The 23,455-nt window shown below is 34.7% G+C and overlaps 6 protein-coding genes across 7 annotated transcripts; 5 read left to right on the top strand and 1 right to left on the bottom strand.

The window, feature by feature from the left end:
• The first annotated feature begins 3,247 nt into the window (after window positions 1-3,247).
• LOC130746647 (4-hydroxy-tetrahydrodipicolinate synthase, chloroplastic-like) lies at window positions 3,248-4,956 on the top strand. Its single transcript, XM_057599343.1, has 2 exons — window positions 3,248-3,404; window positions 3,782-4,956. The coding sequence occupies exons 1-2, from the start codon at window positions 3,379-3,381 to the stop codon at window positions 4,707-4,709; spliced, it is 954 nt and encodes a 317-aa protein (XP_057455326.1). The 5' UTR covers window positions 3,248-3,378; the 3' UTR covers window positions 4,710-4,956.
• A 4,801-nt stretch (window positions 4,957-9,757) lies between these two features.
• On the top strand, window positions 9,758-12,335 carry LOC130746642 (4-hydroxy-tetrahydrodipicolinate synthase, chloroplastic-like). Of its 2 annotated transcripts, XM_057599338.1 has the most exons (4): window positions 9,758-9,933; window positions 10,048-10,124; window positions 10,518-10,601; window positions 11,184-12,335. In XM_057599338.1, exon 4 carries the CDS (start codon window positions 11,191-11,193, stop codon window positions 12,109-12,111), a length of 921 nt encoding a protein of 306 aa, XP_057455321.1. In that variant the 5' UTR covers window positions 9,758-9,933; window positions 10,048-10,124; window positions 10,518-10,601; window positions 11,184-11,190; the 3' UTR covers window positions 12,112-12,335. The 2 variants fall into 2 exon arrangements, with proteins under 2 accessions (XP_057455321.1, XP_057455320.1); XM_057599337.1 differs by lacking the exon at window positions 10,048-10,124.
• A 377-nt stretch (window positions 12,336-12,712) lies between these two features.
• On the top strand, window positions 12,713-15,016 carry LOC130746644 (4-hydroxy-tetrahydrodipicolinate synthase, chloroplastic-like). The gene is made up of 4 exons (XM_057599340.1): window positions 12,713-12,919; window positions 13,067-13,235; window positions 13,372-13,452; window positions 13,986-15,016. Exons 2-4 carry the CDS (start codon window positions 13,144-13,146, stop codon window positions 14,911-14,913), a joined length of 1,101 nt encoding a protein of 366 aa, XP_057455323.1. The 5' UTR covers window positions 12,713-12,919; window positions 13,067-13,143; the 3' UTR covers window positions 14,914-15,016.
• Window positions 15,017-15,578: 562 nt separating this feature from the next.
• On the top strand, window positions 15,579-19,067 carry LOC130746645 (4-hydroxy-tetrahydrodipicolinate synthase, chloroplastic-like). Its single transcript, XM_057599341.1, has 2 exons — window positions 15,579-15,966; window positions 16,697-19,067. The coding sequence occupies exons 1-2, from the start codon at window positions 15,878-15,880 to the stop codon at window positions 17,622-17,624; spliced, it is 1,017 nt and encodes a 338-aa protein (XP_057455324.1). The 5' UTR covers window positions 15,579-15,877; the 3' UTR covers window positions 17,625-19,067.
• LOC130746643 (4-hydroxy-tetrahydrodipicolinate synthase, chloroplastic-like) lies at window positions 18,927-21,903 on the top strand. Its single transcript, XM_057599339.1, has 3 exons — window positions 18,927-19,066; window positions 19,292-19,372; window positions 20,748-21,903. Exons 1-3 carry the CDS (start codon window positions 18,975-18,977, stop codon window positions 21,673-21,675), a joined length of 1,101 nt encoding a protein of 366 aa, XP_057455322.1. The 5' UTR covers window positions 18,927-18,974; the 3' UTR covers window positions 21,676-21,903.
• Window positions 21,904-21,924: 21 nt separating this feature from the next.
• Window positions 21,925-23,036, bottom strand: LOC130746646 (protein LITTLE ZIPPER 2-like). The gene is made up of 2 exons (XM_057599342.1): window positions 22,741-23,036; window positions 21,925-22,381 (listed from the first exon to the last, which is right to left on the bottom strand). Exons 1-2 carry the CDS (start codon window positions 22,857-22,859, stop codon window positions 22,156-22,158), a joined length of 345 nt encoding a protein of 114 aa, XP_057455325.1. The 5' UTR covers window positions 22,860-23,036; the 3' UTR covers window positions 21,925-22,155.
• Between the last annotated feature and the right edge of the window lie 419 nt (window positions 23,037-23,455).

The following is a 23,455-nucleotide window of genomic DNA, read 5'->3' as shown; positions in this document are numbered from 1 at the left end:
ACTCGACTTGAACCTTAAGATCAATCGAAACCCCTAAAATTGATCCCTAAACCCGACTTGAGACCTAAAATCGACCAAAAACCTAAAATCGACCAAAAGCCCTAAAATCAACACTAAACCTAGCTTGAACCTTTAAATCGACCGAAAACCTAAAGTCGGCTGAAAACCCTAAATTTTACCTTATATCCGACTTGAACCCTAAAATCGGTCAAAAAACACAAAATCGGTCCAAAACCCTAAAAGTGACACATGACAAGGTTACCAAACAACCATCTTCGACAAAGATTAAAATTGGATAATTTTTCAAAAATTAATTAAATTATGGACTAAATCCAAATTTAACTTCTGCAATGTACCATTTTACAACTTCACCTATTATATAGAGACAAAAAGCTTAATTCACCCTTTTAAAAATATAATGAAGTCACACCACTCTCTAAATTTTAATGGAGCCAAATGTCATGCACCTTGTATTTTAAGTTTAAAAATTTAATTAGTAAACTGTTTTGAACCTTTTTCTTATTAAAATTTAATATTTTTATTTAATTTCAATAATTAATAATATTTTATAATCAACTATAAATATGATAAATATTGTAATTTTTCATTAAATTGTTTTTATTAATTAGAATAACTTTTATGAATTTTAAAGTTAAAGGATTTAGATAAATATTTTAAATTTTAAAATGATTTTAATAAAATAAATTTATATAATATTCTCAATTAAATTTTGTACTTTTTTTATAGAATTAAATTTTGTACATACTCGTGCATTGTTACTTTTTTTTTTTTTGAAATTCGGTTTCATTCAAATTAAGAAGCCATAGAGGCAAGCACATCATTCTGGATGATAGAGGAAACCTCCAAATGAGCATCTTCAATCCAAACCAAACAACCTAAACGAAAAGCTAAACGAGCCAACGCGTCAGCGACACAGTTACCAGTACGACGCACATAACTAAACTCAAAAACATCAAAATTAGATAAAAGTAAACGACAATCACGGACAACAGTGTCCAAATGCGAGAAACCACTCTCATGCCTCTCCCAAGCCTGCACTAAGGCTAGACAATCAGACTCGAACCACACCCTCCGGAATCCAAGCTCAGCAGCCAAACCAAGCGCCCACCGAACGTGCATTGTTACTTTACTAGTATTTAATTTCAAAAAAAAAATACTCTACTAGTTTTTTTTTATAAGCCATATAAAATATATTGAAGTGAAGTATAAGGGGTAATATTTAAATAAATTATTTAAAAAAAGATCATATCTTTCTTTGCTTAGTGGAACCATTACGTGTCAATCGAAATCCTGACAAACTGAATGTGGAGCTTTTCAAAAAATAAATTGATTGATTGTGGAGGTTAACCACTCCCACTTTTGAATAAATTATTACATGCATGCTCAGTGCATGGTACTGATGGTAGATCTAATTATATTCGTTTTATTTGATTTTGATAGTCTTATCTTCGTTAGTAGTAATAATTTAAAAGAGTCGCATTATTGAACCGTTTAGAATTCTTATTTAAAGGGGAAAATGGTACAGATTACTGAAAAATCTCTGAGAAAGACATTCCACTAGCACAGTAATACATTCCATCTAGCACATCAAGTTATAAGTCTTCTTTCAAAAAAAGTTAGAATTCTTATTTTAATGAACTGTCATACTCTATTATTTGTATTTTAAAATTGAATAACAAATCAATCAGTGAACTTTATCAGATATTAAATACTCCATGCCTTCCTATTTATAAAAACCAAGTGAAGGGTGTAGTTTGGTCATTTTTATAAGAACCAATTAAAATTTTAAGATGCATTAATTATTTTTTCACAACAATACCCTTATTTAATAGAGATTTCTTTTTCTTTCCACTATGCAACTCATTAATGATAAATAGAAATTAAAAAAAAATAAGTTGGGGTAGTTTTGAAAAGTTGAGATAAATTTGAACAAATTTAATACTACCAACCACTTTCTTAAGGGACGTGAAATGTTAATTTGATTCTTATAAATAGGAACAGGGAGTAATACAAACAACACCCCACACCTCATTGAGTGAGGGACCACTTATACTCAAAGGATTGAATTTTGGATTAACGTTATACTCCCTCCGTTCCTTTTTAAGTGTCGGTTTAGAAGAATGTTTTTGTTCCTATTTAACTGTCATTTTGATGTTTTAAGGTTATATTTGTCAATTATACCCTTACTTTTTCAATAACTCAACTTTACATTTTCCATAAAATTATCCTTTCTCAATAACTATGAAGAGTTTTATAACTTTATGATTGAGTGAGAGTGGTAGACGGTTTAATGATATGAGAGAGTGGAAAAAAAAACTAACAATCAACTATCTTGGTTAGAGAGCTTTATGACTTTATGATTAAGATGTGAGAGTGTAGAATAGGAAAAAACCCTCTAACAATCTATTATCTTGGTTGGAGAGCTTTATGCTAAAATGACACACAAAAGAACGGAGAGAGTAACTAATGTAAGAATGATATTAGTGGGCTCTTACTTCTAATGTTGTTTTGTGATGATGATTAAAGTCAAATAATTCACCAAACTTTTTTGAATAAAAAAAATAGTACAAACAATTTACATAAACGACATTTTTGTCTATTTCTCATTTTTATCATATCATATATCATATTTATTTTATTATTTCACCGTATGAGTTGAGGAGTGTTAGACTCATTTTAACAATCTATTTTAGATATTATTAATTAAAATTTATGCAGATTTTATCAAATTGAGAGTGAGACTTATACAATTTATAATCCTTTACTTATATTTTAACTAATTAAAAATATAGTGCTAAAAAATAAAGTCAAAATGTGTGTTGCTAGCATTTTTTTCTTCATACTGTCTTATTTTTCTACATACGAAATGAGAATTAGTAGCATTTTTCTTCTCTGTATTTTGTTTTTATTTTTCTCACACTGTGTGTCCAATAAATTTACGTTCATATACACTTTCACCAAAAGAGTGAATGAAGAAAAGAAACAGAAACAAATATATGATGATATGAAAAGAAAAAAAAATCAGATAGAAAACATAAATACCAAATAATATGGAAGAAGAGAAAATAAATTATAATTTTTTTTAAACCAAAATAAAGTATAAATGAATCGAACACGTATGTGTCTTTACTACATTTGGTGCTTTTTTACATGTTGGAAAATACTACATTTGGTCAATTTTGGTGTGTAATCCAACATTTTCCATTCATAAATATATAAGGAATATTAATATTCTCATCGATTTGATTATATATAAGTCAGTCATCGCACCTCTGTCTCCATACAAACCCTATCGCTTCTTCCTCTCTGACTCTTCCTACTCATCCCCTGCACAACCATCGTTGTTTTCACGATCCAATGACACTCTCAGAGGCCAAAATAAGGTCAATTTGAATCATGAACATGTTTCTCAATTTCAATTTATTAACATCATTCATTCTAATCACTTATTTTGAATAATATGCACTTATTTGTTATCTGTATGCAAATATTGTTAGAATTTTCCCATAATTGAAAATCTGTGACACAAGCATCAAGCTCTATTATTAAATCTGAATATTTCATCTACATACATCTCTATCTTAAATCTGAATATCACTTTTTTGTTTTTGTTTTTGGTTTACAAATCTGAATTTGTTGTCCAATTTTTTGCAATTATGTTGCAAACATCATTAGATCAATCTATAAAAATTAAGATTAATTGTGTAATGGAAACTTGTTGAAGAAAATTAAGATTCATTGATGTATAATCTATGTACAGGGCTTTGATTGAGGAAGTAAGGGGTCTGAGATTGATAACTGCTGTGAAAACTCCATACCTCCCCAATGGCCAAATTGATCTTGATGCATATGATGACTTGGTGAACATCCAGATTGCGCACGGCATTGATGCCATTCTTGTTGGTGGAACGACCGGTGAAGGCCAATTGATGACTGTGGGTGAAAAAGTTATGCTCATCGGTCACACGGTTCACCAATTTGGCGATAAAGTGAAGGTGATTGGTAATGCCGGGAGCAACTCCACGGCACAGGCAATTAGTATCTCGGAACAGGGTTTTGCTGTTGGAATGCATGCTGCTCTTCATATTAACCCTTACTATGGCAGAACCTCGATGGATGGTTTGGTTGCTCACTATAATGCTGTGCTTGACATAGGCCCTGTGATCATATATAACATACCACAAAGGACTGCTCAGGATATTCCTCCTAGTGTGGTGGAAATCTTGGAAAAACATCCTAACCTGGTTGGTATCAAAGAGTATGGGTCTAATGAGAGGGTGAAATTGTATGCTGATAAAGGAATGGTTGTGTGGACTTCAAATGAAAAAGAATGCCATGATGGTAGGTGGGAATGTGGTGCTGTTGGGGACATGTCTGTTGTCAGCAACCTGGTTCCTAGTTTAATGAAGGAACTCATGCATGGAGGCAAGAATCCAGAATTGAATGCAAGGCTTTTGCCTTTGTTTGATTGGCTTATGCTTGAGCCAACCCCAATTGCTTTGAACACTGCTCTTATGCAACTTGGGGTTGTCAAGCCAGTTTTTAGGCTACCATTTGTGCCTCTCCCTAAGGCAAGAAGGGTGGAGTTTGTCAATTTGGTGAAGGACATGGGCAGAGAGCATTTTGTTGGGGAAAAAGATGTTCAAGTTCTTGAAGACAGTGACTTTATCATAGTTAGTCGATATTAATCAATCCTGTGTGAGGACAGGTTACTATTTATTTATGTTGGGGTTTCTGTGTATTTTATTTTCTAAGGCATGCCAAAGTTCAAGAATAATGTTCCCACATATTACAAAATAAGTATGTAAGTAATTTCACAATAACACCATTTGCTAGTAAATGCAGAGGTGATTTCAGTGTTTATGCTTATCCAACTATTTTAGTGTAAAATAGTTGGAAACTTAAAATGTGAATCTACTTATTCTGCTTCTGTTATCTATCATCTACTGTTCTATAAATTGTGATTGCATTTTCTATTCAGAATACAGAACTCTAAGCTAAACAAGCAAATAATGATTAGTAAATTTGGATACAAGAGACAACAGGAAATGGAGCTTTTGGAAAATAAAATTAACCATATATTGATGGTATTATCCACTCAAGATGCATAGTATTTGGCTAAACACCTTGGACAAGTGTTATCTAGATCCTAGATGAAGCACCCTGCAACTGCACATCCTAAATTGTGAAATAACTTCCATCACATTTACTAAATTAGAGCTACCACTGCAAGATAAGGTACCATGTAATTGTTATAGTTACTTTAAAGCATCATTCAAAAACAAGACTGAGAATATAATGGCATTGTCCTTGTGAATTGATTCATGACATTTAAACCATAAACAGAATTTTAATTTGAACCCTTCATATAATGAAACTATCCCTCCCACCCAAAAGGGAGAATTTGAATTGCAACAGATGTTGGCTTCTGCACTGTTTGGCATAGTGTGAACAAAATAAGGTAATGCTTCCTATTACACCTTTGTTTCTCTATCCTTTACCTCACATAAAACCCTCCACCTAGTTTATCTCCTATTACACCTTTGTTTCTCTATCCTTTACCTCAAATCCATGCTTGGTTTGGAGAAAACGATCATGTGGATTTCTTGAAAATTCCCCCCCCCCCCCTTTGGATGGGTTGCCCTAAACACTGATGGTAGCTCTTTTAGTAATCCGGGTAGAGCAGGTTTTGGAGGAGTCTAATGACTATGGTACGTGCTTGGATTATGGGTTATTCGGGCTCCATAGGTGTTTCGGAAATTCTAAAAACATAACTTGTTGCGATTATGCATGAGTTGCAGGCTTGCTGAGATTTTGTTTTCATAAAGTGTCATGCTCACACATATAGTTCTGGCTATACATCTTCATTAGAAGTCTTCCCTGGAGCTCCACCTATTTGTAGGCTTCTACAAAAGGATTGATTGGTTTAATTTAATCACGCTCTTCATGAAAAAAAAATGCAGTTGCAAATTTTTTAGCTAATGAGACTATGAGAGAGCAAGTTTTTCTCACAGCTTGATGTTTTATAATCTCCCTCCTATATATTAATCTTCTCAATTTGTTTTCTGATGACTACAAAGGCACATTATTTTTTCCGCATTTTTTTAGGTAAATAAAAAACACTGAGAAAACAATGTGCCTTTGTATTCTCTCCTTTTTTTTCTTTTCTGTTTTTAGCATCATGTTCCCTAAACAAATTAACTGAATTTTAAAACTATGTAAAAATATTAAGTTATAAATTCTTTATTTTCCGTTAGACATTTTTAACAAAATCACTTCTGATTAAAAATCCGCAGAAAATTGTTTAAAGCAAAATTTGCTAGATACATTTGTATGAAAGTTCACAGGGAATTAACTTTGTGAGTGTTGCAAATGAAATGACCACCGCATTTTTTTTTTAAATAATAAACCAACAAATACAAACTCACTCTTGACGCTCCCACACTTCTATGCTGTTCAAGTGTTCATGCGCCCACTGATGCGCCCACGTGAGAAAGAATGTCTGATCTGCAATTTGCACCGCAGACAGTCAGACACACATGGATACTTATTTATCGGGATAAGCATTGTCTACATTATCAACTAAATCTTTTTACAACTAATTCTTTAGTTTATAGAAAATATGTAATACATTCTTAGTTTTTTTTAACAGAGAAATGCTAGTTTATAATTATTAGGAAATTAGTTCATTCTCCATAATTTGAACTATGATCTTACTTCACAAAGTAAGCTATCATTCCCCCAATACATTTTGTTAGCTAGTAAGAGATTATTGGAAGAAATAAATAAAAGAATTCAAAATTACTCAAAAATATTGTCCGAGGAACAAACTTGATCCTCAATCGCTACTTAGAGTAACGCTAATTGAACATACAAACATCTTAGCCACTCACAAAACAATGAAATATATTTTCTTTTCTATATTTCTTCTTTTATATATATATATATAGATAGATGTATCATGAGAGTTTTTATATGAGAATGTAAAAATAAATTATGACTTTTAGATTTAATTATGAATAGTTAGAGTGAATTTTTTTAAATTGGTCCACCGATGAACCACTAATTAAGCATTGTTATATTTAAATTCTAAGAATATTCTCTAAATTGATGGTTAGGGTTGAAAGAATGATAAAAATTAAAGATAAAATTGTAATTATACTTTAAGCCTCCTCCTCTCAATGGTGATATGTTAACACGTCACTTTCTCTCACATCTCATTTTCACTTATTTTCTCTTTTTATGTTTCTCTTCTTTTACTATTACATCATTTATCATATCTCTCAATTATCTCTCATCTTTTTCTTTCTCTCTCCACCATGTAGAGGTGGAGAGGTGTCAAAGAAACATTTTTGTCCATGAATCCCAAAACAGAAAGCCTTAAGCTCAGTCACAACCATTACCGGTTTCCCCTTAACGACCAATTTGAACCGAACCTCTGCACACTTCCCTTTTCATTCTCACCTCCATTTAAGGTTTCTATCAAGCTCGACCATCGTTTTTTTTTATATGCAAATTTTAGTTGTTAGAATTGTTAGTAAATTAATCCCTCCTCCGGGTTCGAACCCGGAACCCCCCCTTCATCTTCATCCAACCCAACCCTTATGTCCCTAACTCTTACCATCGTGAAGTTAACTTTGTTGTCGTTCCTCACCATGGTCACCACCGAACGCATCACTGTGTAGTGCCGCATCACCACTCACTCTCTCCATCGCCCCGAGCACTAGAACGAGCCAACACCGCCGTTTCATGCTCCCTCTGCTCTGCTTTGCCTCATTGGGGTCTTAAGAATCAACTGTAGAGGTTTCATCTCATGGCTTAATCCTATCGAATTAAGTTGGGTTTTGTTTTGAGTCTTTTGTTTATCTACAACGTTTGTGAGCTGAACGAAGAAGAGAACAAAGGGGAAAAAGGAGAAAGAGAAAGAGTTCTATTTTTTTTTTCTTCAGGTCAAATTGATGGTCGTGGAGATGGCAGTTGGAGATGGAGATGTGGTGGTGGAAGAGTGGTGAGTGGTTGGGATGAAGTAACTTTTATATATACTCCCTTCGTTCCTATTTATCTGTCCAGGAAGAGAAGGTTCACACAAATTAAGGAAAACAATTAATTGTGTTGATTTTCATAAAAGTATTATTTGTTTTCCTATATAACCCTTTAGAATGTATTTTATCTTTCTTCATTTATTGTTTCTATAAGGACATTTCTTGGAAAAATATCAATTAATGCTCTCTTGAAACTCTAAGTGGACAGATATATAGAAACACAATTTTTTCTTCAAAGTGGACAGTTAATAAGGAACGGAGCGAGGGAGTATATATATATAAAAGTTACTTCTTTTGATAATTTTGACTTCTATTAATAAGTGCATGTGTACTCCGATACTATGATCTATTTGAATACTCCTAAAAAAGTATGAAAATGATGATTAATATAATTTGATTTTTTTTTTAGAATAACGACTTGATATGCAAATAAAAAAAATTCATAATTGTGTTATATTTTATTTTCATACTTTCTAATGTAATCCAAACATACTTTTAAAAAATATTACTCAACTGTCAACGAAAAACCATTTTATTCTTGAATTTTCGCATTCTTTTTTTGACAATGGTGAGGGCTCAAGCCCGGAAATTTCACATTCATATATAATCAGACTACTTTTAGTAATTAGACGTGGACGTATGATTACACATGGGGTTCAAAACATTTTTATGTCTCATCATATCTACAAATGAGCACTCATGCATCGAGTGAAAGGTTAAGAGTGCCATGTACATTTCTTACAATACTAGGTTTTTATATGCTGCTGTATGATAAAACCCATCAGCTTTATGTTCATAGTACGATTAATGTGGTTGACCGTGAATGGTACTTCTTGTTGTCTTTTGTTTTCCCTTACACCCGAGGACATTCCTTTATTGGGTAACATAGGTATCTTTTAAAGGCAATTTCCATCTTGTTCGAGTCGAAAACATCCATAATATGGTGAAGCTTACTCTCCTAACATATATTTTTTATCCATAAAACTCAAACTCAAAACCTTATTTAAGGGAATTAAACATGTAGTCATGTACCACTTAAACCAACAGGTTTTTTTTTTACAGAACACTTGAATCATAATGTACAATTATATTATTACTAATGTTAATATTAATGTGGATTAGTATTTTAATTAATTTTCAGGGATTTTTACCTTTGCTGGCAGATTTGGATTGGAATTGGAATATTGAAATTTGGTTTTTTCATTCCTTTGATTTGTTTCTAGTCCTTTTTGGGTACCTTTGGATTTTAGAAATTTGTACTCTTTAATTTTTTCTTCACTAAATTTTTCTAAGGTGTTTTTCCTTCTAGTTTTTCCTCTTTTCTAACTTCTATTGGTTTGAAATGCCTCTTGTACTTCAGCTTATAATAAAAACAGACGGTACTAAATAGCTTAATTATTTCTCTTGTCCTTTTCTACTGACCAAAAAGTAATAATTTTTTTAATTAATATACCACTTGACCTGCTGAAATATTAATAAGTACCATGATATTAATTATTATTCATTTCATAATAACTATATTTCAATACATTAAATATTTTACTTGTTTTATTAAATGCTTTCTTTTACACCTTCTTATTTAATAAATATTGATCTTATCAGGATTGTGGAAATCCATAAATGAAACAAAAACAACGTAAGTTACCAAAAACGGAAATAAAATAAAAAATGCATATATAATAGACCCCTCTTCTTACATGTCCCATCATCTTCATCACCGTTGCTGTCCCTCTCTCCACACTCTGTTTCAAAACGAGCTCCAAATCGGGTCGGATCTCGGTCCCACTCTCGGGTTCGGAGCTATGGCCATGTTGTTCCGAGGACTCAGTTCCCGGGTTTCCCGTTCTGTTACCAGCAACCTCACCAGCAGGTTCATTCTGTTTTCTTTTATTTTTCTGGATACAAGTTTTATAATTTTTCCCTGCATTTCAGATGTTTTTATTCATGTATAATTGTTTGGGTTTTAATAAATTTTATTTTCCAGTGAATTTGTTTGTTGAACATTGGAGCTCCTTTATCCAAATTGTTTTCTAAAACACCATTTTTTCATGCAATAATCAGGTAATATACTTGTTTGGGTTCTGGTCAAGTGAGAAATTTACTGTAATATCGAGGCAAATTTTATTAGAAAACATAATGTCATGTTTGCTTTCAATAAGTTTATGTTGGTTTCCTTTGTACACTTAAAATGGTTTTAGCACTTCGTATATTAAGCAAGTGGTTGACAGTTCGATTTGCAACTGTGACAGTGAGGTGAATGATTAGTCTCACGCTATCAGCTGTGGTGATAGCTTACTGAAAAATGTTAAAATGGGTTCAAATAAGGTGTAAAAGTAGAGTTTTAAAATTTTCTGGAAGTGGGGTGTGGTGGGACTTTAAATCCTTTAGCCATTAATCCAAATTTTTGTTAGTTTAATCATTTTTTCATTCTTAAATTTTTGCTGCTTGGCACAGGAACTCATACTGGAAACCTGCACAAGCAACTGTCTTGCCCAGTTTTCTCCGCCCTTTGAGCACCACCTCAGAGGTGAAAAAAGGGTGGGTATGATATGAATAATGAATGTGCTGTTCCTATTAAATTATGTATTTTCCATTTGTGATCACTCCAATAAGTTATTTTGTATCTTAGTGTATTTCTGTGTGCATGCCATGCATCATATAGATTAGATCAAAACATTTGGAATCTCTGCTGTGTAGTATATTTAGAAATCTCTGGAATTGGCCTCTCTCTTATCTTCAATTAGAATTTGATATGCATTTGTTTTTTCATGGATGTTCACTTTTAGATTTAGTCTGCATATACAAGGCTCATAATTTATCTAGACCTATATATTTGATTTGCGAAGCAATTTTTTTAGTAATTTTACAATAAAATATCTGCAACTGTGCATGTGTATACTTTGATTTTCAAGGAATGTGCTGAACAGTATTGATGTATGTACAATCTGCTTATAGCCATGACTGTTTATTGATGTGGCTGATACTTGTTGAGTAATCTGAACTTGTTAACCAAAGTCTAAGCATAATGTTTGCAGAGGGCATAAGAATCTATGTAGATTGTACTTTGTGTAACAGAAACATGTTCATGGGTATTTAAGTTTGTATCCTCCTTATTACCAGGGCATCCATGGAGGATCTAAGGAGTCTGAGGTTCGCTACTGCAGTTAAGACTCCATACCTACCCAACGGCCGGTTTGATCTCGAATCATATGATAACTTGGTGAACATGCAAATCGCCAACGGTGCTGAGGGCATTCTTGTCGCCGGAACAACTGGTGAAGGCTATTTAATGACCTGGGATGATCAAATCAGTCTTATTGCCCACACTGTCAAATCTTTTGGTGACAAAGTTCAGGTTATCGGCAACTCCGGAAGCAACTGCACATCAGAAGCGATCAAGGCCACCGAGCGGGGTTTTGCTGCTGGAATGGATGTTTCCCTTCAAATAAACCCTTACTATGGCAAAACATCCGCGGATGGTTTGGTTGCTCACTATAGCAATGTGCTGTCTGTAGGTCCTGTGATCATATATAATGTGCCTACAAGGACATCTAGTGATATTCCTCCTAGTGTGATTGAAATCTTGGCACCGAATCCTAACCTGGTTGGTGTGAAGGAGTGTGTGGGAAATGATAGGGTGAAAAAGTACACAAGTGAAGGACTTGTTGTATGGACTGGGAATGATGAAGAAAGCCATGAAGCTAGGTGGGAGTGTGGTGCTACTGGGGTTCACTCAGTTGCTGGAAACCTGGTTCCTGGTTTGATCAGGAAACTCATGTTCGAGGGTAAGAATCCTACCCTGAATTCAAAGCTGATGCCTCTTTTTGATTGGCTTTTCCATGTGCCAGTTCCTGTTGCTTTGAACACTGCACTTGCTCAACTTGGGGTTATCAAGCCAGTTTTCAGACTACCCCATGTGCCTGTCCCCGTGGAGAAAAGGATAGAGTTTGTGAATTTGGTGAAGGAGATTGGCAGAGAGTATTTTGTTGGAGACAAAGATGTTCAAGTTCTTGATAATGATGACTTTATCCTTGTTAGTCGATATTAATTTAGATTATCTTCTTGAGGTCTTACATTTGCTGTTGGGTTTTTTGTATCTTGTTTAAGGTTTTCCCATGTTGGGTTTCAAATAAGCTGACTAATTAGTCAAGGTTGGGTTTCAAATAAGCTGACTAATTAGTCAAGGTTGGGTTTCAAATAAACTGACTAAGTCAAGGTTTGGTTTCTTTTCTGTCACTCTTTGCAGCTGGATTTAAAATCAGTTCCAATCTACATCTTTTTCCTGTGACGATTGTGCTTTCTGTTTGACAATGAGATTTTGAAGAACAATGATGAAGGAGAAGAAGAAGAATGATGAAGATGACTAGATAAAGAAAAATAATTTAAATATTTCAATTTAACATCTAAAATTTAAATAAATATAATTGAATTCACATTAAAAATATTAAATTGTGTGGCTCAAATGACAAATGACTTGTTTTGTCACCGTCGTCATGTTATAGATTTGAATCCCTTTACACCAATTTGCCACATTCAGGGATCATGGGCCGGATTTTCTTGACAACCCTTGACACTTTTACGGATCAACTTAGTTATTTATCCATTTAAAATTTTTCATTGTAAGTCTAAGCCAATTCCAAGAGCTAAATTGAATTAAACCAATAAATCTATCTAAATCCACTTCCCCTTCTTTAAAAATCACACTATTTCCATGATTCCAAAAAGCCTAGATTATTGATACCCACAATAACCATTCCCATTTTTTCTCTTCCATGCTGATGCTAACAAGGGGAATGGTGTTTGAAGTGTTCTATTGTCTACATAGCTAGCGCAAGTGATAAGCCCCTCCATTTGTAGTAAGATATCCAAACCATCCAAGAAACCGCTGCTAAAATGCACTATGCTGGAGTTCATTTTCCTTTATTTATTAGCGTGTAGCTCAAAGTAGTTATTGTCATTTGTCACTGATCACTTTCTTCATACACTGTTCACTTCATTTTCAGTTGACCTTTCATTTCCCTTCTCCCAACTCATTCGAAGCCAAGCCTTCATTCAATCAGGTAGGATCTTGTTCTGAGCGATGACCATGTTGAAAGGCGATTGCAGTAGCTTTCTACTGAGACAACCCGGTTCACACTTCTTCAGCTCCATCACCAGCAATGGCAACAGGAAGTAAGAAATTCTCTTGTTTCTTAAATCTCATTAAATAAATCAATAATCTTTGTTTTATTTCATTTGCTAAATTTTCTTTTGTTGTATTGAATAAGGATTAATCATTTTAATGTTTCTCTTTTGAATGATGATCCAGGAACACGTACTGGAAGCCTCCACAAGCAGCTGAGAGACTTGATTCTCATCTCCCAATGAGCAGCTCAGTCATACAAAATAGGTGAATCTGAATAATCAATGTGCTGCTCTACTCCATATGAATTCATAATCCTATTAAATTATAACTATGCCAGTAGTTATCAGTCCAATAAGTTATTTTGCATCTTAGTGGATTTTATTTCTTTGTGCATTATATAGATTTGATCAGAACATTTGGAATCTCTGCTCTGTGTAGTATATTTAGAAATCTCTGGAATTGACCTCTATCTTATCTTCAATTAGAATTTTATATTGTTTTTCTTTGATACTCACTTTTAGATTTAGTCTGGATATTCAAGGCTCATATTTCAACTAGACTTTGATTTGTTAAGCAATTTTTTAGTATTTTTGGAATAAAAAATCTGCTCTACAACAGGTGTATATTTTGATTTTAAGGAATGTGATGTATCATGTAAGTGGATGGTACTTGCTGACTAATCTGAACTTGTTAACCAAACTTTAACTATTATGTTTGCAGACAGCATAAGAATCTATAATTTGTGTAATGGAAACTTGTTCATGGGTATTTAAATTTTGTGTCCACCTTATTATCAGGGCATCCATGGAGGACCTAAGGAGTCTGAGATTTGCTACCGCAGTTAAAACTCCATACCTACCTAACGGCCGGTTTGATCTTGAAACATATGATAACTTGGTGAACATGCAAATATCCAATGGCGTCGAAGGCATTCTTGTTGCTGGCACTACTGGTGAAGGCTATTTAATGACCTGGGATGATCAAATAAGTCTTATTGCCCACACTGTCCAATCTTTTGGTGACAAAGTTCAGGTTATTGGAAACTCTGGAAGCAACTGCACATCAGAAGCCATCAAGGCCACCGAGCGGGGTTTTGCTGCTGGAATGGATGTTTCCCTTCAAATAAACCCTTACTATGGCAAAACATCCACGGATGGTTTGGTTGCTCACTATAACAGTGTGCTTTCCATTGGCCCTGTGATCATATATAATGTGCCTACAAGGACATCTAGTGATATTCCTCCTAGTGTGATTGAAATCTTGGCACAGAATCCTAACCTGGTTGGTGTGAAGGAATGTGTGGGAAATGATAGAGTGAAAAAGTACACAAATGAAGGACTTGTTGTGTGGACTGGGAATGATGAAGAAAGCCATGAAGCTCGGTGGGAGTGTGGTGCTACTGGAGTTCACTCTGTTGCGGGAAACCTGGTTCCCGGTTTGATAAGGAAACTCATGTTTGAGGGTAAGAATCCTTCATTGAATTCAAAGCTGATGCCTCTTTTTGATTGGCTTTTCCATGTGCCAGTCCCTGTTGCTTTGAACACTGCACTTGCTCAACTTGGGGTTATCAAGCCAGTTTTCAGGCTTCCCCATGTGCCTGTCCCTGTGGAGAAGAGGGTAGAGTTTGTGAATTTGGTGAAGGAGATTGGCAGAGAGCATTTTGTTGGAGACAAAGATGTTCAAGTTCTTGATAATGATGACTTTATCCTAGTTAGTCGATATTGATTTAGATTATCTTTTTCAAGTCTTACATTTGCTGTTGGATTTTTGTACTTGTTCAAGGTTTACCCATGTTGTGTTTCAAATCAGGTTTGGTTTCTTTTGGTCACTCCTTGCAGCTGGATACTGGTTAAAATCAGTTCCAATCTACATCCTTTTCCTCTGGCAGATTGTGCTTTCTGTTTAACAATCAGATTTTCAAGTTTTTTTTTTCAATAAAATTGAAGCTTCCATGAAATAGCAATTAAAACAAGGGAGACTTTTAATTTTCCTCATACCCGGGTTAGATTTGCATGAATAATTTACAACAACTAAAAAATACATAATGTGATGTTATAGAGCTTGTTGATCCTCTTGAAAGTATTGATTCTTTGTTATTTAGAAATGTGTTAGTCTTTTGCCGTTTTAATTCACATCTTACTTTTCAAATCTCATTCATCTCTTAGCACCAAAATTTCAGTATTTTTTAGCAATATGCGAGACTTAAATTTGGGTCTTAAGACTTAAGGGATGAATGAATTTTGAAGAGTAATTACTAATTTCATATTATCCTAAAAAATTTCCTCTTGATCTTTTATTAATATTTTGAGAAATGCTAGCAATACTTTTTTTTAACACTTTCTCTTTGATGGTTAAATTATATGTAGAGTTCACTACATAAATATTAACGAATCAAATAGAGAGTTAGAAGAAAGAGAGTATTGCTAACGCTCGTCAAATATTTTTATCAATACATTCTTTTAAAATAACAGTAGAGTAGAGTCCTTTGTTAACTCTCATCTCATTTTCAACTTTACCTTCCTATTTTTTTCTCCTTTTGTCAAGACATATCTCTCATTTCTGTTTAGCTGGAATTGTCATTGTCACTGTCTCACTGATCACCTTCTTCGTACACTGTCCCCTGTTACTCTTCGGTTCGGATCGGATCGGATCGGATCTTGTTCAATCGGGTCGGATCTTGTTCCGAGCGATGGCCGCGCTGAAAGCCAGTAACTTTCTATTCAGACGACCCGCTTTACCCTTCTTCCGCTCCATCACCACCAATATCAACAGCAGAAGGTTATATAAATCTCTTGTTTCTTAAATCAAATTAAATTAATAATATTTTTTTATTTAATCTGTTGTTTATTTCATTTGCTGTATGATTTCTTTTGTGTGTGTGTGTGTGTTTTTGCCTAATTTAATTATGACCAATATAGTCCTTATATATGCGAAGACAATCCTCAACTCTGGAGCTAGATTTTGGGTCGACTTAGGTCTCTCAAATTCTAACAATTCCTATATGTTATTTTGTGTTATGTTTGTGCATTTTGTAGATTAGGTTGGAACATTGTGAATCTCTGCTCCAAACTTTTGACAATAGCATCTGGAATATTAAACAACATATCTCTCAAATCTTCACTTAGAATTGAGAACTTGATGTGTATTTGTTTTTCTTATTCGTTTGAAGATGTAGTTTGGATATACAATGCTTATCTTATGTTTCAACTAGATATCTTTATCATTGATTTGTGAGGCAGTTATATAGGGCTTCATTTCATATAAGAAAAAACCAGCAACCTTGCAAGTATATGTTTTAGTTTTTGAGGAATATGCTGGATTTATATACAGTAAGTATGCTTCTAGTTCTAGCTTCATGGCTGGTTTTTTACGTAGCTAAGCTTTTGTTGACAAATCTGAACTTGTCAACCAATTTCTTACCATTTTGTTTGCAAACATCATGTCAATCTATAAAAGCCTTATGGAAACCTGTTCATGGGATTAAGTTTTATATGTACTGTATTTGCAGGCCATCAATTGAGGACGTAAGGAGTCTGAGATTGATAACTGCCGTTAAGACGCCATACTTACCTAATGGCCGATTCGATCTTGAAACATATGATAACTTGGTGAACATGCAGATTGCAAATGGCATTAAAGCTATTCTTGTTGCTGGATCAACTGGTGAAGGCCAATTAATGACCTGGGATGACCAAATAATGCTCATTGCACACACAATCAACTGTTTTGGTGATAAAGTTAAGGTTATTGGCAACGGCGGAAGCAACTGCACATCAGAAGCAATTAATGCCACGGAGCGGGGTTTCGCTGCTGGAATGGATGCTGCCCTTCATATAAGCCCTTACTACGGCAAAACCTCCTTGGATGGTTTGGTTGCTCACTACAATGCTGTGCTTTCCATAGGCCCTGTCATCATTTATAATATACCCCAAAGGACTACTCAAGATATTCCTCCTAGTATAATTGAAACTCTGGCTCAAAATCCTAACTTGGTTGGTGTGAAGGAGTGTGCGGGAAATGACAGGATCAAACAGTATACAGATAAAGGACTTGTTGTGTGGACTGGGATTGATAAAGAAAGCCATGATGCGAGATGGGATTGCGGCGCTGTTGGAGTTCAATCTGTTGCTGCTAACCTGATTCCCGGTTTGATCCGCGAACTCATGTTTGAAGGAAAGAATCCTACACTGAATTCTAAGCTCAAGCCTTTGTTTGAGTGGATTTCCCAGGAGCCTGTACCAATTGCTTTGAACACTGCTCTTGCCCAACTTGGGGTTATCAAGCCAGTTTTCAGGCTTCCACATGTACCCCTGCGAATGGAAAAAAGGGCAGACTTTGTCAAGTTGGTAAACGAAATCGGCCGAGAGCATTTTGTTGGAGAGAAAGATGTTCAAGTTCTTGATGATGATGACTTTATCATAGTTGCTCGGTATTAATTTAGCAGCAATGCTATATGTTACGAAGAAAAATGCAAGAAATGCTGAGATGGTAAAGTAAACTGTGCTATTTGATGGAAATCATGGAGGATAGTGAGAGTTAACTTCCAGCAGTTTCCTTAATTTAGATTTCCTTCTTGAAGCATTACTTAGAGTTACTCTTTCTATTGGGTATTATATCCATTCAAAGGGTTGCCAAAGTGCAAAAACCAGATCTAGTCAGTGCATGTATGGAAATGCTTTTAAAAATTGATTCTAAAGGTAAAATCAATTCTGCGAAGAAACTTCTGGAAGTGATTTTCTCAGTGTCGGAATTGATTTTGAGAAGAAAAAAAAGTTGATTCAAACTTGCTAATAATTAAGCCAATAGTTTGGTTTCTTTTCAATCACTGTTTGTAGGTGGAAACTGGTTCAACTTAGTTCCATAAAAGATCTGCACATAAATAATATGCATTTTGCTTGAACCTTTTTTTAACCTTTTCACTTAAAATTCCCATTGTACCTATGGTACTCAAGCTTGGTAGTTTCGAGACGTAATGCGAGGTTAGCTCATTACTTCTTACAAAACAAAGGTTGGTTCTTAATTCATGCCATCATATTATCCCACTTTATAAATCGTACACAACTTCAAATATTTTTCACTAAAACCGTGCAATGCGTGGGTCCAAATCTAATTAATATCTTATATTACAGGGAACATAAACATATTTAAGCATTTTTAAAAGTGAATTCATTGAGAGTGATGACAAACTTAATAGTATTATGAGTTATGTGATTATAAACGATGTTGACCCATAATAAGGAAAGACTTAATTCACCATTTTTTAAGGGGTATCTAAACCCATATACATCAAGTTTAAAACTTCAAAACTTGGAAAGTTACTCAAGCATAGAGATGGATTCAACAACCATTCATTAAAAGAAGATTTAAAATCTTTAATTTTAGCTCTAAGCCAATTCCAAGAGCTAATTTGAATCCATAGGTAGCCCAGGTGATAAGCCCCTCCATTTGTATTATGACATCCAAACCATCCAAGAAAACATGCAACTGAAAAACAGACGAGAAGATGTTTCTTCAGCCATAGAACAGAATGGACAGAGTGCTTCCTCTTCAGTTGATAAATCCGTGAAAGCCGCCACTAAAAGGCGTGTGTCAATTGGATGTTGCACTGTGTTGCTGGGTCCAAAAAACATTCTCCTTTATTTATTAGCGTGCAGCCAAAGTTGTTATTGTCACTGATCACTTTCTTCATACACTGTTCACTGTTCCTCTTCCTTTGACCTTTCATTTCCCTTCTTCTAACTCATTCAAAGCCAAGTCTTCAATCAGGTAAGATCTTGTTCTGAGCAATGACCATGTTGAAAGGCGATTGCAGTAGCTTTTTGTTGAGACAACCTGGTTCACACTTCTTCAGCTCCATCACCAGCAATATCAACAGGAGGTTAAATCTCTTGTTTCTTGAATCAAATTAAATTAAATTAATAATCTTTGTTTTATTTCATTAGCTGAATTTTCTTTCGCTGTGTTTTGTATTGTGTATGATTTCTTGTGTGTGTGTGTGTGTGTATTTGTGTCTTTGACTTATCCTTTTCAACATTTCTATTACTGATGAATGTTTTGGTTAGATTAGTCATCATTTTAATGTTTCTCTTGTATGCTCCTGCAGGAACAAAAACTGGAAGCCTCCACAAGCAGCTGAGAGACTTGATTCTCATCTCCCAGTGAGCAGCTCAGTCATAAAAAATAGGTGAATCTGAATAATGAATGTGCTTCTCTACTCCATATGAATTCATAATCCTATTAAATTACAACTATGCATGATTCCTATAAGTTATTTTGTGTCTTATGTTTATATTTGTGCATTTTGTATATTAGGTTGGAACATTTGGAATCTCTGTGGGTAGAATATTTGATTAGAGTTATAAGGAAGAGACTTTCTAATCAAACTTTTTTAAATGTAGCATCTGGAATATTGAACAATATGAGTGTGTTTGTTTCATATTAAAAAAAAATGATATTTTGCTCTCTAATCTTTATTTTTGATCATTTTGAGATGTTGTTTGTTAGAAATATAATATAAAATCATTCATGTGTCCTTACTCAACAACTTAAGCTTTTGAGATAAATGGTTCATGACATCGTATCTAAGCCTTTATGATCGAGTGGTCTAGAGTTCGATCCACTCATTACTCAAATGAAAAGCTGGATTTCAGCATACGGTAGTGAGCTTAAGAAATAGGGAAGAAGGAATGACAGCTCAGTTACACAAGTTTATGTTATCAATATGAATCCGAAATAGAAAAGATGACTGGAGAAACTGTGCAGCTGAAAGAAGAAATTGAGATGCTTAGGCAGGAAAAGTTCAGTCCAATGTCTCAGTCAGCAGAGTAAAACTTTCACAGCCTGGAGAAGGATTCTGATATCTAAGATTTAAAGAAACAAGTAAACAGACTTAGTAGTCTACTTAAAAAGTTGCATTTGCGGAAGGAGAAGCTTGATTGCGGGGATAAGAAGCAAGGAGACCTGGGTCACATTGTTACCAAGGAGTAAGGACTCAATGTCCTCGTCTCCAGAAAATACTAACAGTACCAAGACATACAAAATTGCAACAAAGGAGAATAATACATTGAGGTTGGACTAGGTGACGAGACCAGCTACCAAGAGTAATTCTGGCCAGCTAAATGAATTGGCGACAGCCACTAGTGACGCAGTTGGTTTTGTCATTTGGAAATTCAGCGCTACGAGGAGAAATCTCATGTTGAGTAAAGGACACATGTTTATATTATATTTCTAACAATGTTTGGGTAAACAACGCTTATCTTATGTTTTATCCAGATATCTATGACATTGTTTTATCAAGATATCTATATAGTAGTGGATCATATCATAGAAAATCTGCAATTGTGCAGGTAATGTTTCAATATTAAACTATATTGATTTATATACAGTATGGTTCTAGCTTCTTGGCTGGTTTTTTTATGTAGCTAGCTTTTGGTTGACAATCTGAATTTGTCAACCAATCTTTTAGATTTTTGTTTGTAAACCTCATGTTATTATTAATCTATAAAACCCTTTTGGAAGTCTGTTCATGGGAATAAGTTTTATGTGTACTGTATTTACAGGACATCAATTGAGGACGTAAGGAGTCTGAGATTGATAACTGCCGTTAAGACGCCATACCTACCTAGTGGCCGATTCGATCTTGAAACATATGATAATATGGTGAATATGCAGATTGCAAATGGCATTAAAGCTATTCTTGTTGCTGGATCAACTGGTGAAGGCCAATTAATGACCTGGGATGACCAAATAATGCTCATTGCACACACAATCAACTGTTTTGGTGATAAAGTTAAGGTTATTGGCAACGGCGGAAGCAACTGCACATCAGAAGCAATTCATGCCACAGAGCGGGGTTTCGCTGTTGGAATGGATGCCGCCCTTCATATAAACCCCTACTATGGCAAAACCTCCTTGGATGGTTTGGTTGCTCACTATAATAGTGTGCTTTCCATAGGCCCTGTCATCATTTATAATTCACCCCAAAGGACTGCTCAAGATATTCCTCCTAGTATAATTGAAATCTTGGCTCAAAGTCCTAACTTGGTTGGTGTTAAGGAGGGTATGGGATATGACAGGATCAAACAGTATACAGATAAAGGACTTGCTGTGTGGACTGGGATTGATAAACAAGGCCATGAGGCTAGATGGGATTGGGGCGCTGTTGGAGTTCAATCTGTTGCTGCCAACCTGATTCCTGCTTTGATACTAGAACTCATGTTTGGAGGAAAGAATCCATCATTGAATTCAAAGCTTTTGCCTCTGTTTGAGTGGCTTTCCCAGGAGCCAACCCCAATTGCTTTGAACACAGCTCTTGCTCAACTTGGGGTTATCAAGCCAGTTTTCAGGCTACCTCATGTACCCCTGCGAACGGAGAAGAGGGAAGAGTTTGTCAAATTGGTGAAGGAAATCGGTCGAGAGCATTTTGTTGGAGAAAAAGATGTTCAAGTTCTTGATGATGATGACTTTATCACAGTTGCTCGGTATTAATTTAGATTTCCTTCTTGAAGCCTTACTTTGAGTTACTCTTTCTATTGGGTATTATATCCATTCAAAGGGTTGCCAAAGTGCAAAAACCAGATCAGGTCAGTGCATATTCTAAAGCCAAAATCAATTGACAAACTTTTGTGAATAGCTTCTCGATGTCATAATTGATTCTGCGAAAAAAGTCGATACAAACATGCTATTAATAAAGTCAATATTTTGGTTTCTTTTCCATCACTGTTTGTAGCAAGAAACTGGTTCAACTTAGTTCCATAATAGATCTGCACATAAATAAACTGATGGTTTACAACTGCTTCGTAACATATTTCTTGTAATGGTTTACATTTGGACTCTTAAATTTAATGCAAGAAATTAATTTAGCCTCAAACTAGAGAAAAAGGAGATATAAGATTCAGAGCTCCGCGTGAAAAGGATGAATGACAACTTCAATTTTTCCTACACTTAGGCCTTATCAAATAAACTGTATCAGCTAAAAGCTTTGTTATGTTGTGCAGAAAGCTTCTTTTGAAGCTGAGTTAAGAGGGCCTGATTTTCTTTGTGAAGAAGCACTGCTTGCTTCCTCAACTTGTCATTCTCCTCTATGATGCTTTTGTTCTCTACATACAATTTCAAGTTTTTCATCTCAATCTCTTCCTTCACCACAACCATCATCCTATTCCTTTGTCTTGCTTCTTGCAGTAGTGCTCTCCTTCTGTATCAAGTATCAATACCATAAGCACAATACAAAGGATAAAACTTCTTTAAACTACCATTTACTCATACATAAACAAATTATCAAACAAGTTTAATCAGCACAATTATTACTTAGATTGTAGTTCTTTAAGTGATGGTGTTAGTGCAAATTAAACTCCAAAAGGAACATGCATTCACAAACCTGAAGAGACAGCAATAATAAAAAGTTGCTGATAGTTTGGACCAGTTTCTATTTTTTTCCATAATCAATTATGAAATCCATAAACTACTTCACAGAAACTTCTTTGCAGAATTGATTCTGGTTTCAAAATTAATTGCATAAGAATTTTCAAACATGCACTGAAACTAGAAAAGCACCTGTTGAGAAGGCCCAGCCGAACGTGCCGGTTCTGGTTCTGTTTCTTGGATGGCTTTAGACGGTGAAGGGTAAAAACAAGAGGAACATGTGGTGATTTTGTTGAACAGAAAGAGCACATACTAGTTCTCTTAAACTTGGGAGAAGGGCTACAAGGTTTGGTTGGATATAGTGTTTAGTTATAATTAAGAGTGGGGCTTCTTAACCATGGGCTTCAAGGGTTTATATAACCATATAGATGAGAAAAAATTAAATTGATAAGTGGTATAGCTGTGCTTTTGTGTTTGTATCTGCACAGGAGAAAGAGACTTTTCAATTTTCATAACAATGATGACACAAGGACTCATGATTACAAGGGGCAGAAATAGAAGAGGAAGGCAGAAAAGTGTTGAACAAAAATGCTTCTCATTAATTATTTTTTGACTTTTTTTATTGCTTAGTTTCACCTTTAGAGCTAAGACCAAATCTGGGTGGTGGGTAATATAGAGATAAGGGCACAGAGAATGTACATCACACAGCCTAACTCTTGAATTTGAGTACACTTTTTCCAATCTTAGAACTTTCCCTTTTAGTTTCAATACCGTTTATGTACTCACTGTATATGATCTTCAATCTTGAAAGAGGAAATAGTCATAAAGTCTCGTGTAATTATGGAGGAAGACAAATTTCGACATGATATTCAACATGTTCAACTATATTAGGATTTTCTAATATCAC

Source organism: Lotus japonicus, chromosome 3 (assembly GCF_012489685.1).
Source record: "Lotus japonicus ecotype B-129 chromosome 3, LjGifu_v1.2".
NCBI classification, from domain to species: Eukaryota; Viridiplantae; Streptophyta; class Magnoliopsida; order Fabales; family Fabaceae; genus Lotus; species Lotus japonicus.
The sequence above is the reverse complement of the archived record's forward strand: the minus strand, read 5'-3'. Positions and strand labels throughout refer to the sequence as shown.

What these genes read in the sequence shown, in the direction of transcription:
- LOC130746642 (XM_057599337.1), top strand. Translation starts at nt 9,761, where the DNA reads ATGTCCCATCATCTTCATCACCGTTGCTGTCCCTCTCTCCACACTCTG. An exon ending in ACCAGCAACCTCACCAGCAG is followed by an intron (nt 9,934 to 10,517) that starts GTTCATTCTGTT and finishes TGCTTGGCACAG; the next exon opens with GAACTCATACTGGAAACCTG. An exon ending in ACCTCAGAGGTGAAAAAAGG is followed by an intron (nt 10,602 to 11,183) that starts GTGGGTATGATA and finishes CCTTATTACCAG; the next exon opens with GGCATCCATGGAGGATCTAA.
- LOC130746643 (XM_057599339.1), top strand. Translation starts at nt 18,975, where the DNA reads ATGACCATGTTGAAAGGCGATTGCAGTAGCTTTTTGTTGAGACAACCT. An exon ending in ACCAGCAATATCAACAGGAG is followed by an intron (nt 19,067 to 19,291) that starts GTTAAATCTCTT and finishes ATGCTCCTGCAG; the next exon opens with GAACAAAAACTGGAAGCCTC. An exon ending in AGCTCAGTCATAAAAAATAG is followed by an intron (nt 19,373 to 20,747) that starts GTGAATCTGAAT and finishes CTGTATTTACAG; the next exon opens with GACATCAATTGAGGACGTAA.
- LOC130746645 (XM_057599341.1), top strand. Translation starts at nt 15,878, where the DNA reads ATGGCCGCGCTGAAAGCCAGTAACTTTCTATTCAGACGACCCGCTTTA. An exon ending in ACCAATATCAACAGCAGAAG is followed by an intron (nt 15,967 to 16,696) that starts GTTATATAAATC and finishes CTGTATTTGCAG; the next exon opens with GCCATCAATTGAGGACGTAA.
- LOC130746647 (XM_057599343.1), top strand. Translation starts at nt 3,379, where the DNA reads ATGACACTCTCAGAGGCCAAAATAAG. An exon ending in CTCTCAGAGGCCAAAATAAG is followed by an intron (nt 3,405 to 3,781) that starts GTCAATTTGAAT and finishes ATCTATGTACAG; the next exon opens with GGCTTTGATTGAGGAAGTAA.
- LOC130746644 (XM_057599340.1), top strand. Translation starts at nt 13,144, where the DNA reads ATGACCATGTTGAAAGGCGATTGCAGTAGCTTTCTACTGAGACAACCC. An exon ending in ACCAGCAATGGCAACAGGAA is followed by an intron (nt 13,236 to 13,371) that starts GTAAGAAATTCT and finishes ATGATGATCCAG; the next exon opens with GAACACGTACTGGAAGCCTC. An exon ending in AGCTCAGTCATACAAAATAG is followed by an intron (nt 13,453 to 13,985) that starts GTGAATCTGAAT and finishes CCTTATTATCAG; the next exon opens with GGCATCCATGGAGGACCTAA.
- LOC130746646 (XM_057599342.1), bottom strand. Translation starts at nt 22,859, where the DNA reads ATGTGCTCTTTCTGTTCAACAAAATCACCACATGTTCCTCTTGTTTTT. An exon ending in CGGCTGGGCCTTCTCAACAG is followed by an intron (nt 22,382 to 22,740) that starts GTGCTTTTCTAG and finishes TACTTGATACAG; the next exon opens with AAGGAGAGCACTACTGCAAG.